General features: G+C 36.7%; 1 protein-coding gene across 1 annotated transcript; it reads left to right on the top strand.

Moving 5' to 3' along the window:
* Positions 1–5,773: 5,773 nt before the first annotated feature.
* Positions 5,774–7,597, top strand: LOC129765410 (uncharacterized). Its single transcript, XM_055765718.1, has 3 exons — positions 5,774–6,144; positions 6,820–7,001; positions 7,062–7,597. Exons 1-3 carry the CDS (start codon positions 5,850–5,852, stop codon positions 7,251–7,253), a joined length of 669 nt encoding a protein of 222 aa, XP_055621693.1. The 5' UTR covers positions 5,774–5,849; the 3' UTR covers positions 7,254–7,597.
* Positions 7,598–16,068: the final 8,471 nt, after the last annotated feature.

Here is a 16,068-nt window from a genome sequence, read left to right as displayed (position 1 = left end):
CGTTTATCAACTTTCATTGAACGGATTGCCTCTATTGAGCTGAGACCAGTGCTTGGAAATATCTGTATCACATCAATCTTTTCAGCTGAATTTCCGGCCACATTCGATCATTATACCATTACATTCGGGATACCGAAAATGAACCAACACCAAACCTCACAATCACAGCCAGCCACTCGCAGTTGATTCATCCAGTTTTTTTCATTCTGTTTTTCGTTCTGTTCTGCGTTCACGGAATGTGAGCAAAAGAAAATATCCCTAGTTTTATCATTCATTGACATTAACATACCAGTTCATTCACTATCAGCATCGTTCTCCGACACTGACGAAACGGAGAAATTCGTTGAGGAAGATAAGAAAGTACAGAATGCTCATAATAGTGACAAGAAATTAAATTGTTCAAGCATGCAAGGTTTCCGTCTCAGTTAAATTACTTTCATTTTACATAGTGAATATGCAGTTCCAAATCCACTTGTCAGAAATGCTTCAAAAGAAGAATTCCGGTGTAAAAATACCGTCTTGACTCAAATTTCAAACATTTTTTTTTTAATTCTGAACACATGAACATGAAATGGTGGTGTCACGACCGCAATGGGAATATTTCGAGCTTCCTTTTGCAAACGGATCAAACTATGCTATAGGATTAGCGGATGAAATTGCCAACATCCAGCTTTGGCTGACAAAGTTTGCATTCGCTGCTTGGGTCGATTCTGCAAAATGCCCCCTCGCCGTCCAAGCCTAAGCAATCCTTAGCTGTGAGTGTGCATGCAGATCTTGCTCTTTTGTTGGCATTTCCGCTTGCGCCACCGTTTGCGTTGCCCTTTCGGAGTAACTTCAAAAACAACTGAATAAGCAAGGCACTGACTGAATGAGAAAATCACACACATATCGGGATATTGAAAATGAAAAGTCACAACATTCCTGACAATTCAATGGCAATGAATAAATGTGAATGAATTCTCATGACTCGAGCTTTAAGGAAAGCTCAGGGAGCACAGAATGAATATGAATGAACACAGTTGTAAATTTGTTTGCCGTCGATTAAATGACAGCAGCATCGACAAGCAAAATAAACGCGTGACACTGATAAAATATATTTTCAATGTTGCTTAACAAGCTCAATATTTCCAAGCCCTGGCTGAGACTGTCTGAAAAAATAAAATAATGGTCGATGGGCAATGTTTCAATGATCCCTAATGCGTAGTATATCGCACCCAGTTCAGCGATATACACGGAACAAGGATCTTTGAGTTTGAAAGAGGCACTGAAATTTTCATTGAAGATGCCGAAGCCAGTGGACCCGTTTATGAATGAACCGTCAGTAAAGAACATTTTATCAGATCTAACTTTCCCATATTCTGCCGAAAATATCGGCGGAATAGAATCGGAGCGTAGATGATCTGGGATTCCATGGATTTTTTGTCGCATGGACAGATCAAAATTGACAGAGGAATTGAAAAAGTATGGGAAGCAAACTTGGTTGGAGATGCCCGGTGAAGGGTGCACTTCATGGGTAAGAAAATCATGGTACAAAGACATAAAACTTGACTGAGGAGTCAGTTGGAGTAGATTTTCGAAGTTATCAATCACCAATGGATTCATGATCTTGCAACGGATGAGAAATCTGTAGGATAATTCTGTGAACCGAAGAGTAAGCGGGTGTACTCCTGCCAAGACACCCCATGGCTATACGCAAGCAACGATATTGTATTCTCTCCAGCTTGAGAATATGAATCCTGGCAGCTGATCGGAAGCAAAAACTGCCATATTCTAACACTGATAATATCGTTGTTTTGTACAACTGAATGAGGTCTCCTGGATGGGCGCCCCACCATGTTCCGGTTATTGTTTGGAGAAAATTGATTCTTTGCTGGCATTTCTGTTTCAAATACGCAATGTGTATTCCCCAGGTACATTTAGAGTCAAAATATACTCCAAGGTATTTGAAAAACATCGAGTGCCTGATCGCTTTGCCGGATAGGTGAAGCTGGAATTGGGCGGGTTCGTGCTTCCTAGAAAAACCGACCATTTCGGTTTTCTCCGTAGAGAATTCGATACCCAGCTTGAGAGCCCACGTGAACAGGTTGTTCAGGGTATCTTGCAAGGAGTTTTGCAGAATGGCGGGATTAGTACCCGTGATGGAAATAACTCCATCGTCTGCAAGTTGTCTCAGCGTGCAGTTTCTAGTTAGACAATCATCCATATCATTGACGTAAAAACTATACAAGAGGGGGCTTAGGCAGGAGCCTTGTGGTAGGCCCATATTGAAAAACATGTGCTTTTCTGAGAGTAAATTGTACAGGAAATTATTCAGAATTGGCGAAAGTCCACGATTATGAAGTTTCTCTGAGAGAATTTCCATGGAAACTGAATCAAATGCCCCTTTGATATCGAGAAAAACGGAAGCCATTTGTTCTTTACGAGCAAATGCGATTTGGATTTCAGAAGATAGCAGCGCGAGACAATCATTCGTCCCTTTACCCCGGCGGAAGCCAAACTGCGTATTTGACAGGAAATTGTTCGTTTCGACCCACTTGTCCAAACGAAGTAGAATCATTTTCTCTAAAAATTTACGAATACAGGATAACATTGCAATCGGCCTATACGAGTTGTGATCGCAAGCCGGCTTGTTGGGTTTTCGTATGGCTATCACTCTCACTTGTCTCCAGTCATGCGGGACAATATTCAGCTCCAGAAAATTGTTTAACAAGTTCAGCAAACGCTGTTTCGCCAAGTCGGGAAGATTCTTCAACAAGTTGAATTGATTCTTGTCCGACCCCGGAGCTGAATTGTTACATGAGAGGAGGGCAATTGAGAATTCTACCATCGAAAAATTCTCATAATCGCATTGGACCGGAATGTCGCGTACGACGTTTTGTGCAGGAACGGAATCGGGACAAACCTTTCTTGCAAATTTGAAAATCCAACGGTCAGAGTATTCTTCACTTTCATTTGTATGGTTCCAGCCACGCATTCTCCTAGCCGTATTCCAAAGAGTGCTCATAGCTGTCTCCCTTGACAAACCATTGACGAACTTCCGTCAATATCCACGCTTTTTTGCATTAATCAGACCTTTTAGTTTGGCTTCTAGAGCTTGGTACTATCGAAACCATTCCACTAATCCAGTTTTCCTGAATTTTTTGAAGGCGGATGATTTTTCAAGGTAGACCTTTCAGCACTCCTTGTCCCACCAAAGTGATGGAGGACGACGTCGGAAAGTGGTAGCAGGAACACGTTTTTTTTGAGCTTGAAGTGCGCTTTCGTAAATCAAACTCGATATAAAGTTATACTCTTCGAGTGGAGGAAGTTCATGCATTGAAACAAGTGCTTCAGATATTATTTCTGCAAATTTTCTCCAGTCAATATTTTTCGTGAGGTCATATTTTTGTTTCTTAATATTATGGAAATTTTCATTTTATTGAAAATCCATTTGGAAAAGGACATTTTAAATATGAAACAAATTGCTTGCTAGCTGAACGAGAAAGAATAGAAATTGTCTCCTTCTCATCTATAATGGGTTGCACAGAAATGACATCTCGCCACTGATGAACACCGAATTGATCAAGAACAATTTATGGTGCACGACACATGAACATTAGCATCTCGTGAAACTTGATCACGTAAATCGCTAAGATGAGTGAAAAAATATGATAAGTCGCATCCCCATCTACGCTTTGTAAACAAAACGAAAACACAGTTTTCAATGTTACGGGTAATGAAAAAAGGAAGATTTAAAACAATGTTGAAAGAATTTTTTAGGGAGGGATGTGCTGTCCCACCCGATGCACTAACCAGATATTGCACCTACAGATTATCATTTGTTCAGGTTCCGAAAAAAATATCCTAAGTGCAGGAATTTTTGAATAGCAATAAAACACTTGTCTAGCTTTTCGACGAGAACTAGACGAGAATGTTCAATTTCCTGTTAAATGTTGTCTTAAGTGCTAAGTAAAGTCACAGCACCCAGTAGTTATATGGATTTAAGCAAATAAAAGAAAATTACTTGCACTACCAGTGAGTTTATTATTTCGGATACACAATATCCACACAAGTTGTTTCTTTAGATCGAAGTTGTAATTTTTATCTATCGAAAAGTTTAGTGTATTTGCATATAAGTTTTGATGAATTTCAGATACATGCTTCAAGATTTTTATCATTGAGCTGCCTATGTTTTCTACGTAGTTTCCCCCCGTCATGATTCACATCCTCAATCCTCAATAATCATAGATTTCAGTCTGCTTAGTAAGGTGATTTTTAAAAATTACTGGGATTAGGCTATCACTTTGGAGTTACAAGTACAAACTTAGCTAAAGTGTTCAACATTCAGCCACCCACCAAAGGCCATACACTGGAATCACTTTTGATGTGAAGAACATCCACACATTGCAAAATGGAATGGAATCTTACTATAATTAGCATTATTTTACAAATCATGTACAATATTCATACAAGTTTGAGTGGAAAAAGCGGAAATTTTTATGTATGTCTATAGAAGCGGATGACATATCGCTGTTTCTAAGTTGTTGTTTTCCCGATCTTGTTTTTTTTCAAAATTTAATGAAATTTTTGTATAGCCCAACAATTATCATCAACCTTTGGTCTTGGTCACATTATAATGGAATTTTAAGATATTTGGCATAAAAAAAAACCCAAAACCATACACCCAAAACCAAAACCATCGTCTCGTATTCCGGAAAAAAACTAAGTCCCATAGTGTCGATTTTTGACCAAAAAAAATCGAGATGACAGTAGATCTCGACGTTTAATGCAGTTTGAAGACATTTGGCATCAAAAAAAATTATTGAAGACTCCGTTTTCCTCTACTCCCCCTTTGGGTGATTTTTCGATTTTCAAAAACTCAAACTTTGACCGCTTTGCGCCGATTGAGCTGAAATTTTGCATAGGGTGTTTTTTCGAGGTGGTGAACATTTTGTATAGGGCAACTTTTTGAAATTTTAAGGTCGATTTTTTTCCAAACATTCATTGGCACTCTAGTATGTATACATGCTAGTTTGAGTTTTCATTTAGAAAATTTAGCGGATACAATGAATGGTTTCTCTGTGTATTATTAAATGTTGTTAAATGTAACATATTAACAACTCTGGGATTTGAATTTACACATAGCTCTGATATCCTAGTAATTTCCATGCACAACGTGAATATGTTAAGTTTTCTGTGATTTTCATTACTCCTTTTGATGGCCAAAAAGCGCTACATAAAAAAGTTTGTTCTCCTACCACACTGTAGAGAATGAATAAACGTTTAAGTGGAAACAGTCAATTATGTACCATCTCTTGCAAATCGCCCCTTTCACACTTCGATGGTTTTAAATAATGCTCAGATGTCTCTATGCCCTAAAATGCTATGGTATGCTTCTGTCGCTACATGTTCTGCTAATTAAGTATGATTATTTTGCACATATGAGTGCGATCGTTGACTCACCATACTTTTCAGACATCAAAACATATTCATATGCTGCTGATTGCTGCAAAAGTTCCTAGTCCACTGCAATGTTTCTAGCCAAGAATGGTTAGCTACTCGCCTTGGGTCGATCCCTACAGACAGTTGCGATGATCACCTACCACCACTTATTAAAGGTAGAATTGTTTCCGAGTCTAATTTTCCACTTCGTGCGGAAGGTTGTAGTAAATGTGTGTGGTAAAATTGTCACCGTTGAGAATTTTTTTCTTTCAAGTGAATGATTTCTTATACCAGGTATAAATAAGTGAAGTTATCTCTAACCGTACCCAGTTTACGGTCGCAGGTCTGTCCGAAGCGAGGTCCATTATTACAATTTGGGCCATGTTAAATAAATTATAACTAGGTTCTAGTGAAAGAGTGTCTTAACAATGAAACTATATAACAATCCGATAGCTCTTACGGTACTATGGATTTTCGTTTATGGTAACGATGTGAAGTGTATTACGAATAGTAAATCTGCCAGTTTGTCTAACAAAGATGATCAGAAGTTGAAGGATCTGAATACAGACGAAACGAGTTTCTGGAATCCCCAGCCGGAATATTATCATGATCGTTATAAACACCCGGATCGGACCGATTTCGTCACATCATTAGGGAGTTCGGAGAATAAACATAGTGGCAATCCGGCATCTTCGTACAGTTACCACGAGCGAGAAAAAATCAGTAAGGAATTAACAAGTGTAGCCGATCAAATTATATGTGTACGAAAAAGTGTGAATAGAAACTGTTGACAAGGCAAACAGTGCTTATTATCAGAAGTATTATGATGCAATTCGAAGAGAAAATTCATAAGCCCATGTGAACGATATTTTTAACAAAAAAAACTCTAATTCAAACGAATAAGTATAAGGTTTATTTTTCAAAACAAAATATTTCAGACTGATTCCGAATTCCACTTCTTGAATGAATGGATTTCGTGATAATCTTAGTTTAATAATCAAAAAGGACTTCAACTTTTGCGCTCTTTGATCCTTTTAATCACGATAGTGCTTTTCAAGACTGTTAAATTCATCGCCGTTGTATAAACTTTTCAAAATACAGATTTTCTAATCGTATTGAAAATTTTAAATTGGGACTATCTATGTTCCAGCCCGGAAACATATTAAGTGATGCTTTAGACACACATTCACTCAAATCAGCATCCATTATTCAAGGCATAGGCTTTCATTTGCATTCCAAATTAAACTTCCGCATTATGGCTTAATTGTTAATTGAATTCGGCATGCGCAAAACGCCAATCGATAATCCAATAGCTAGTAAATTTAATTAAACATACCATTCATACCATAATGTGCAACATGGTTCGAATACATATAACAGTACGTATATATTTTTAAGGTCCATTCAGTTCTGGGGGTGGCAGTGCATACTATACTTCTGGAGGTATTTTCGACCGGAAACAAGTTTACGGATCACCCCAACCCGTTGATCATACCACGTACATTCAAGAGTATGACAACCACTATGAACACTATCCACATGATCATGGGTACAGCTTAGGGCATTCTTACGGTGGAAAGGTAGATGGAATGTCTTCTATTCGAAATAATCATATACGTTAAATTTGTTTTTTTTTACAGAGCTATGGGAATTCAGTTCTCTTTCCGCTGGCAGGAGCAGCCCTCCTTGGAATTGCAGCAGTACTCGTAGCTAATCCTGTACTCCTGCACCTGGGAGCAGTTGCAGGTAAACGAAAGCGACGCGATATACCATCCAGTGCACATAACCTAGCATATATAGCACATTTTAAAAAATCGTTAGCTTCGAAATGAGTTATAAGAAGTGCAAAATAATTGAAGTGAAGACATACACTCGACAAAAAAAATAGGAACAGAATGCGAAGTCGTAAATTTTAAGTGATTTTTGACATGCTGTAATTTCGTGAAAAATTAACGCATATAGAATAGAATATTAGAATATTTTACGTAAATATTTTTATCATGGGGTGTGTAGGTGTAGTGGGCAACAATATCGGAAAGAAATAAAAAATCGATTTTTCTTTTTTTTTCAAGAAATTTACGACTTCGCATTCTGTTCCTTTTTTTTTTGTCGAGTGAGTATCGGAACATGGCTACCTCTCTGTAAAAAAAGACAAATCACATTTGATTTGTTATATCAAATTTGTACAGTACACCTTCAAATAATACTTAGTTGAAAACTAAATTGAAATAAACTAAAGATGAGAAATAAACAGAGTTTTTTTCAACTGAAATAACTGTGTCATAGTGCTATTATCAACTGCAACAATCCATTCATCCGAATATACGACGCCTCTAGCGTTTGCGTTACCTAGTTGAACTACCCCGATCATTAGCTACCATTCCTTCTCGATCTCATCGTATTCGAAACGAAAACGATGTATGTAGGACTCGATATGTTAACTTATCGCTTTCGTCCAGCCTTGTCGACAATCCGAATCATTATTTCATCATACACCCAACGTTAATTTTTAGCACATGTTCTGGCATCCCGATTTATTACATTAAATGAGCTGAAAGATAACATAAAATGTTCTACTCCCCAATACATGTATATCATTTGTATAATATATATGCTAGAGCCAATATGAGCGAGCGAAACAGGAGACACATTTAAATGAAAGCATATGAAAGCTTTTCGTATAGTTTGCCAAATACACGGCCCAGACAGAGAAAGATATATTCTCGTTCATGTTCTTCTTTATCGTCTTAGCAAACACCTTCCAACTTCATTTTATAATGAGGTGTAAAATTATCACGCTCCTTTATAATAGCGCTGGCGTGGTCGTGTAAAGTAACTTTGCATTCCAGCCGGCCTTGGTTCGATCCCCATTGACGTCGTATGGATTTTTTTTTTGCACAATCCCAAATGAAAAGAGAAAAGAAAACAGAAAGAGATGTCTGCTCGCATATATACAAACCATTTTCAAGCTTTTAAAACAGCTCATTATTTGCGCATTTGACTCTCATGCACAGGAAATGGCATCTTTTCTGCCAAAAATGAAATATTTTCTGCCAACGCTAGTTTGGGTGAAGAGTTGCGTTTCTTCATGGTTTAATCTCATTTCCTTACTCTGTCGCGTATCATTCACTCGCTGTTCGAGAAAGTCAAATTCTTCTCGAACTAAGTCTTGCTTTCTATCTGCAATTATATGTTTTTTTGTTATAAAAATGTTAGTTTTATTAGCAACTACGAAATTGACAGTCTACCCACGCTCAAGGTCAAGCTCAAAAATGTTAGTTTCATTAATAGTTCTTCGTTCAAATTTATCGAAGAAAATCAAATGATAGTGGTATAACTAAAAAAGTCACAGGAGGGTTGTGTCCGAGACACGACCGCATAGTTGACGTAGGATTCCGTTAGGCTATCTGTTGATTTTGGATATGTTTGAAGAATTACATCGTTAAAATCTCCTGGTGGCCCTGAAAAGGGCAATTTCGTTTGGTTGTTGGGTATTGTTTGTTCACTCCACCAGTGTTTACCGAGTGGTGATGACAGAAGTATGGTAGACAGTCGTTGGGTGGTGCGTGTCAGATAGAAGCAGCCGAATGAGATATGATGAAAACCGCCCTCTGTATAGATGAAATAAAGAATAAAAAACTCACCAATGTAATATAAGAAAATTACCAATACCGAACACAATTATCAATTTTTCCCATCAGTAAAAACATGTTACTTTAATATAGAGAAAACATATTTAAAATGGAAAAGCTAGTTTTGTTTTATAATTTTTACTTTCTGAGTGTTTATTCAGCCCAATGCGAATTTTAATTGGACTAAAAATACCTAATACTATATGTAGAACATATGGGAAATCACTTTTTCGAATATTTCTTCACTTTTCCAATTTTTTCTCGCCGCTTGAACTTTCCTTAGGTAAAAATGAACACAACAAAACAGACAGCTTCAATCGAACGACCCGTTCTCGAGCGGGAACACACCTTGGTTTTCATTTATGAAAATTGAAATAAATCGTTTCATATATCAAGTCATTTTTAACACAACTGCTATCATATACAATTTTACAATTACACTTGTGCTAAATTTTTCACAATACACGATCGGTCATAGATATGAAATTTCACGAAGCAACCAACATTAAAGTTTCAAATTTAAATTTTATTTGCTAGAATTAATCGTATCATTCAGGGGAATTTTTATATAGAGAGTAAGGTGCAATATAAAAATGCCCCCGACTTGCATATATTGCAATGCTGATTTCCCTCGGACACCTTGGTTTTGATGTCTCTGTTAGGGAACCACCGCATGTGTCGTCAATTTCGACCAATTAGAAGTGGATATTTCCGTTAGGATAGGGTGTGAGATTTTTCAGTTGTTCGATAGTTAGTTTCATGACATATATTATTTTATTCAATATAAAAAATGTTATGGAGTGCCGAAATCGATTGACGCAAAAACATCATCAATCCATCATGAAATGACTGAGCAATAAGCGTTTGAAATTGGACAATTTTCACGATGTGCTCGATTTTCGATTTACAATTTGTACCACAATGTGTTCCCGAAAGACGTAATCCTACGTCAAAATCGATATTGATATTACCACACTGTTCAAATTAATAGGAGTACCGGTAGGTTTCTTCGTTTTTTATTCAAAAATTAATGCATTATTCTGCAAAAATGGTTACAAATTTAATATTCAAAGTATTTCCCATCACTAGTCACTACTTTTTCCCATCTTTCTGGCAATTCACGGATCCCTTTGCAGAAATAATCGGGGACGGAGCAATGTCTTGAGAATACGGCGGGTGGGACAGGACCTCCCATTTCAGCGTTTCCAAGTATATTTTGACCGGTTTCGCGACATGCGGCCGAGCATTGTCGTGCTGCAAAATAATCGTATCTTTGCTCGTATTTCCTTCATCAATTATCGTCGGTAGAGGTCCCCCGTAATGGTTTCATTCGGTTTTAGCAGCTCATAGTACACCAAACCCAGCTGGTTCCACCAAACAGACAGCATAACCTTCTGGCCGTGAATATTACGCGCGGCCGTCGATATTGATACATGGCCAAGGTATCCATACGCTGCCCGACGATTAGGATTGTCGTAATGGGCCCACTTTTCATCGCCAGTAACGATTTGATGCAAAAAAAAACCGCTTTATTTGATGCCATTGACGCAGTTTTTCGCACGTGAGAAAACGGCATCTTCTGGCTTCAATTCATACGGCACCCTATGTCCTATCCTTCGGATCATTCCCATTGCTTTTAAACGATCTGCAAGTTCTTGTTGCGTTTGTGACAGATCTTGATCGAGTAAAGCCCCAAATTCTTCAACTTCAAACTTTATTGGCAGTCCGGAACGTTCTTCGTCTTCTAAGTCAAAATTACCGCTTTTAAACCGTGTAAACCACGTCTGACACGTTCGCTTAGCTGGAGCATGGTCACCATAAACTTCCACCAAAATGCGATGACTTTCCGCAGCTTTTTTCTTCATATTGAAGTAATGAAGATTCGAAATTCGACATATTCGAAGTGGCAAAAAACAATGTTTTTTACGCTTCAACTTTTCGACAGATACTGAAAAAGACGTGCAATAACAGTAGCTTTCCAACGAATGTCTGGAAATTTGATTCACTGGAAAAATAATCAAGTTACGCCATCTGTTGTAAAACCGAAGAAACTTACCGGTACACCTAATATAAAAGTATTATCTTGTATTTTATAGTTTTGGCTCGTTCAACATTCGAATTTCCACTCAAACTCATAGACCACAATTAGTGCTGATGCTGTTTACTGATCTTTAGTTCCTATTTCCCACATCCCATTGGTGTTCATAAATCTTGGGAGATGTTGAGTTGTCCGAAAAATTCGTGCTGTGTTATGGAAAAAACCAAAAAGCATCCTTTATATAGACATGCCTGTATTCGATTATACCTAGTATACCCGTGTTAATGTATAACTCGAGAACAAAATGAGACAAAAAAGTAACTTAAATTAACATTTTTAGCGAAATTTTTCGATATGGTTCCCCCTTTTCTTCACGCAGAGCCGCCAATGCTTGAGCCAATCGGTAATCACTGCACGGATTGTTGTGAATTTCGATTTGATCCAAAAGTCTACTTAGTCCAAAGTGAGCGATTCAGTGGATTGACATCTGGGCTACCGGATAGCCTTCCAGCAAACAATCATTCGTTGATATTCTCAGCCGAATAATTTTCGACTAATAACATTGAGTGTTTAATGGAACGATATGCTGAACTATTAGTTGTGTATAAGATCATTCAGGCCAAAGTAAAGCTTTTGTTCAACCATTGATATTTACAAGACCTACAAAATTTTGGCCATAGAATGAAAAGTCGGAAACAGTTTAGGTTTCCATTAACCTTTTCACTGCGGCACGGTCTCGGAGAAATCCATCAGCAGGCACGGCGCGTTATGCGCATGTCAGTCGTTGTGTTGCGCCAGACGCAGAAGTGAAAGACTTTCGTATGTATTGAAAGACTGGCCAGAGCGTACATGTACGCCTCTCATAGTGAGAAGGTTAAAACATATCAAACAATTTGAAATAAAAAAAATATTTTCAAATAAAAATTATTTTTTTCCAAAAGATTTTTTTTTCAAATTTACAAACAATATATATGAATAGCCCATACAATTACCAACAAGTCATTCATACATCGGAAGTAGGGCATTGCCACAGGAAAAGAGACATTTGGCTATAGCGGTTGCGAAGGTTGCCAAGAAGATTACGCCGAACGCGTTCACGAACGACTTGAATGAGATTGTACAGTCGTACCGACCTCGAACGCGTTTATATTCCACATCAGCTTTTTTTGTATCGTTGTAGTATACGAAATCATTCATTGATTAAAAGCTATTTGAGCGGCTCTTAGATATGTTTCGCCGTCTTCCTGCACGCGACAATTTCCACACGCTTCTCGTACAGACCGAGCTCCATCGTTCCTAAGAAAAGGAGCAAGTATTTTTGGGACCGCCCAACTTCGTGAGCTGGTAAACGATTTCAATAGATTATGCCTCAGGAGAACAGCGACTGATTATAATAGTGCGATGAATGAAATGGTATTAAAAAGTGATTTACTCGTGTATTACGGAATGGAATTAACTTATGTAATAGAAAATATGTAATTTGACACAGAAAACATTGTTGGGTTCCTCTTCGAAAATTTGGGCAAGGTGCTTCTTCATGCTATACAGAAAGTCGAAATTTTTACGAGAACCTGAAGAAAAAATAATCTGAAGGTGCAACATTTGGTGAGTACGGTGGATGGAGTAACATATCCCAACAACCCAACAAACATTAAATCGCCATGTGTATCCGAAATCGTATAGAATGCATAAACACGATTTTTTCGATCATTGATGGATTAAGTCCTATATCGGTATAACGACCAACCTAGTATATGCAGTATTATATACACACATTCTATTCATTTTATATCTTATATAATTTTATATTTTATATTTTTTGTTTATAACAAACAATTTATATGCGTATAAAATATGGCATATACGTATATCGCCTCTACTTTGCGTGTATATGCCAGTTATATGCATCATATATCATCCAAATGTGTCTTGGATGTATGTATATCGCCTCCAATTATGGCTATTCATAAGATTTAATATTTTCTGGGTGTACAGTCAGTACAGTCAGTCACTTAAAGCTAAGACCTTCCAAGAAACCAGGCATGAAGAAGTAACACATTAAGAAAGTAACGCGAACAAAAGACAGGCAAACACTGACAAAAGAACTTTCGCAACGACGGCCGATCAACAACAGGCACAGCACGTCCAGCAACAGAAACATTGAGGCAGTAATGTTACAACGAAGAAGAAAAGATTTGTTCTTTATTAAACGTGAAGAAAACTCTGAAATATATGCAGTCAGTTGCGATTTGAAATGCAGCTGGCTCATTATTGAGTGCCGATGTTTCAATGAATGTGAAATTGTAGAACTCTAATGTACACGTAACGTACACGTCGATCTCTTTTATACCACTAGAATCACTTTCTATCAAAAACTGTCACAACAATTCGGATGTTGTAGCATAGATAAAGGGATTGGATACTGAATTCTGGCAGGGTATAGTGGCCCATACACGCTGAATATTATTGCGCTATATATGATCTTGCGCAATAAAATTGAACGTTCAATTCTGATATTGAAAGTTGTACAATTTGTACGAAACTGAAAATGATATTTATTGTGCAATATTCAAAATATTGCATAATTTATAGACGACCTTCAATATCACATTCAGTCGATACGATTTGCGATGACAGTGGTACACTGTAGATGTCTGGTGGTGAATTTCAATTAGGGGCCAAAATTTGGGTCCCAAACTCGTTAGTGTAATATCTATCCGATTAGATGACACTAAGCCAGTTTTCGAATGTTAAAATTTGAATGAAAATTTTCACATCATGTTATTCAATTACTTGAAATACATATTTCTGACTTTTATTTAACCATTTGTCTATATATTTCCAACATTGTTACTGAATATTTTCATTGTAATATACGTTTGTCTCCAAAAACAATTTTCGTATGAGACTTTTTCAACATCTACAAAAAAATGTTTTTCGTTTAAATAGAATACTAATTTGATATGGAGAAGTAAATTTTCATTCATAATTTTAATTTTAAAACCTTGTTCATTCCGTCTGAAAATCAATAAAAAAAAATGTTACGCTCCCTAAACTAGTAAACGAAGCTCAATGCCGTCAACACGAATTCCATTGCACAAATCCGACTGTTACGCAATAATAGTGTACGTTTGTGGGTAACCTTCAATCGTATTTTGCATACTTTGACACATTAAAATTAGACATGTGTGGGCGCGTATTGCAAATCAAATTGTTTTTACCATTTTGTTTTTTTCAAATTTGTATCACTGTTCCAGAATTGCAAAAGTCTTCTAACGCAGGGATGCCAGGTGTTTTTGTTGGAATAATAACGCAACAACAGGACACACAGTGGACAGCCCAATCAGCGAAACAACGAGAACGAATCGAATCACCTTGGGACTCGCGCGGAGTAAAAGAAAAAGACTAATTTTCGGAACGTACAAAAGGTTAACTATATTTCGCGACGGTATACAATGAAATGAAAGGAAACGTATCACTCTTTTTATTTTTCTCCTAACAGTGGCAGCGTACATAAAATGTCACCCTTTTTTTACACTGCCAACAGTTTTTTTCAAATGTCTTCACAAGGTACAAACAAATGTCTTCAAATGTCTTCACAATCATCTCGGAGGAAACTAAAAATGCATAATTTACTTTTGAACAAAGTTTAATAGCTTATTCAATGTTTATCCTAATTGGTATTGTTATATAGCGCCATTCATTAAATTTGCCTTGAGGATTTGATGTTTGTTTCAAGAAATATGAACAAAGAATATATTGCGCAATTGCAAACTACATTTTATGAGTATAGAAATGATAATTGACTTGATAAATAATTGATTGGGTGAATAGAACCCCAGATCTTCCACAAAAACGGAATAACCCCACAAAACCGTTATAACCCAACTTTTTTATTTCAGCTTTGAAGTTTTGGTTGTAACTCAAACCATATCCAAAAAAATATATTGAAACGGTATGTAACCAAAAAAACCTCTATTTGTGAAGTTTGAAGGATTTGGGTTAATCCATTTCATAGTATAGGCACAAAATAATAAAAATACAATGTCACAATCATTCGAATTCTCGAGCGCAAATGAAATAATGCCTTCTAGAGACAATATGTATTCAGACCGCTTGAAGTTCTCCAGAATTTGAAGTAAAAGTCGCTTTGTTGTTAAATTTATTCTATATGCTTGTGGATTTTCTGTTCGGAAAAGTTTGAAAAAAGCAAGTGAATGACCTCGAAACTAAAGTCCCCGTTGATTACTAAGAACAAAAGTAAATTAGTGACACTGATAAAAAACGAATGAATGACAACGAGACAAAAGCCCTACTTATTTTGACGATATTTTCGGCCAATAGTTCAATTTCAAACAATACCATTAAAATGGTGAACAACTGTCAAATTAAAAATAAGGAACTTTTGCTCAACAGTATGATTTTAAATCCAAAAGCTGAACCAAAGATGTAAAGCACAGACTGTGTCACTTGAACTGTAAAATATGTATTCAAATAGCAAAACATCTGAATAAAAATGCATTTAATAGCGAATTCGTTTTTAAAACTGAGTCAGTGCCAAACTGATTCTGTAATAAAAAAACGTTTTCAGTTTCACGAATGAGGTGGTTTGTTGGTGTGCGTTATATAGTCTGATTTGTTTATATTTACGACGGCAAATGTACAGTGTCGACGTTTGGTGGTGATATTAGTGCTTGGGAGGTAAATTGTTCTCCATCAGATCAGAAGAGCCAAGTGCAGCGTAAAAATATAAAAGTTTGAATGACATTTTTTACTTAATATTGTTTGATTACCTAACACATGTAGTTCTGACACTCACTGAACCATTTGTCGATGCATTTCCTGTTTGTTCCACAAATAATTACTATTATAATATAAAACCATCATTAGACACAGTTTTCGTTCAATATTCTGCGATATCGGAAAAAAACTTTTATTTAATCACATAAAATAAATATTCGATACGTTAAAGTAAAT

This window comes from Toxorhynchites rutilus, chromosome 2 (assembly GCF_029784135.1).
Source record: "Toxorhynchites rutilus septentrionalis strain SRP chromosome 2, ASM2978413v1, whole genome shotgun sequence".
In the NCBI taxonomy this organism is placed as follows: domain Eukaryota; kingdom Metazoa; phylum Arthropoda; class Insecta; order Diptera; family Culicidae; genus Toxorhynchites; species Toxorhynchites rutilus.
This window is presented reverse-complemented; position numbering and strand designations above follow the sequence as displayed.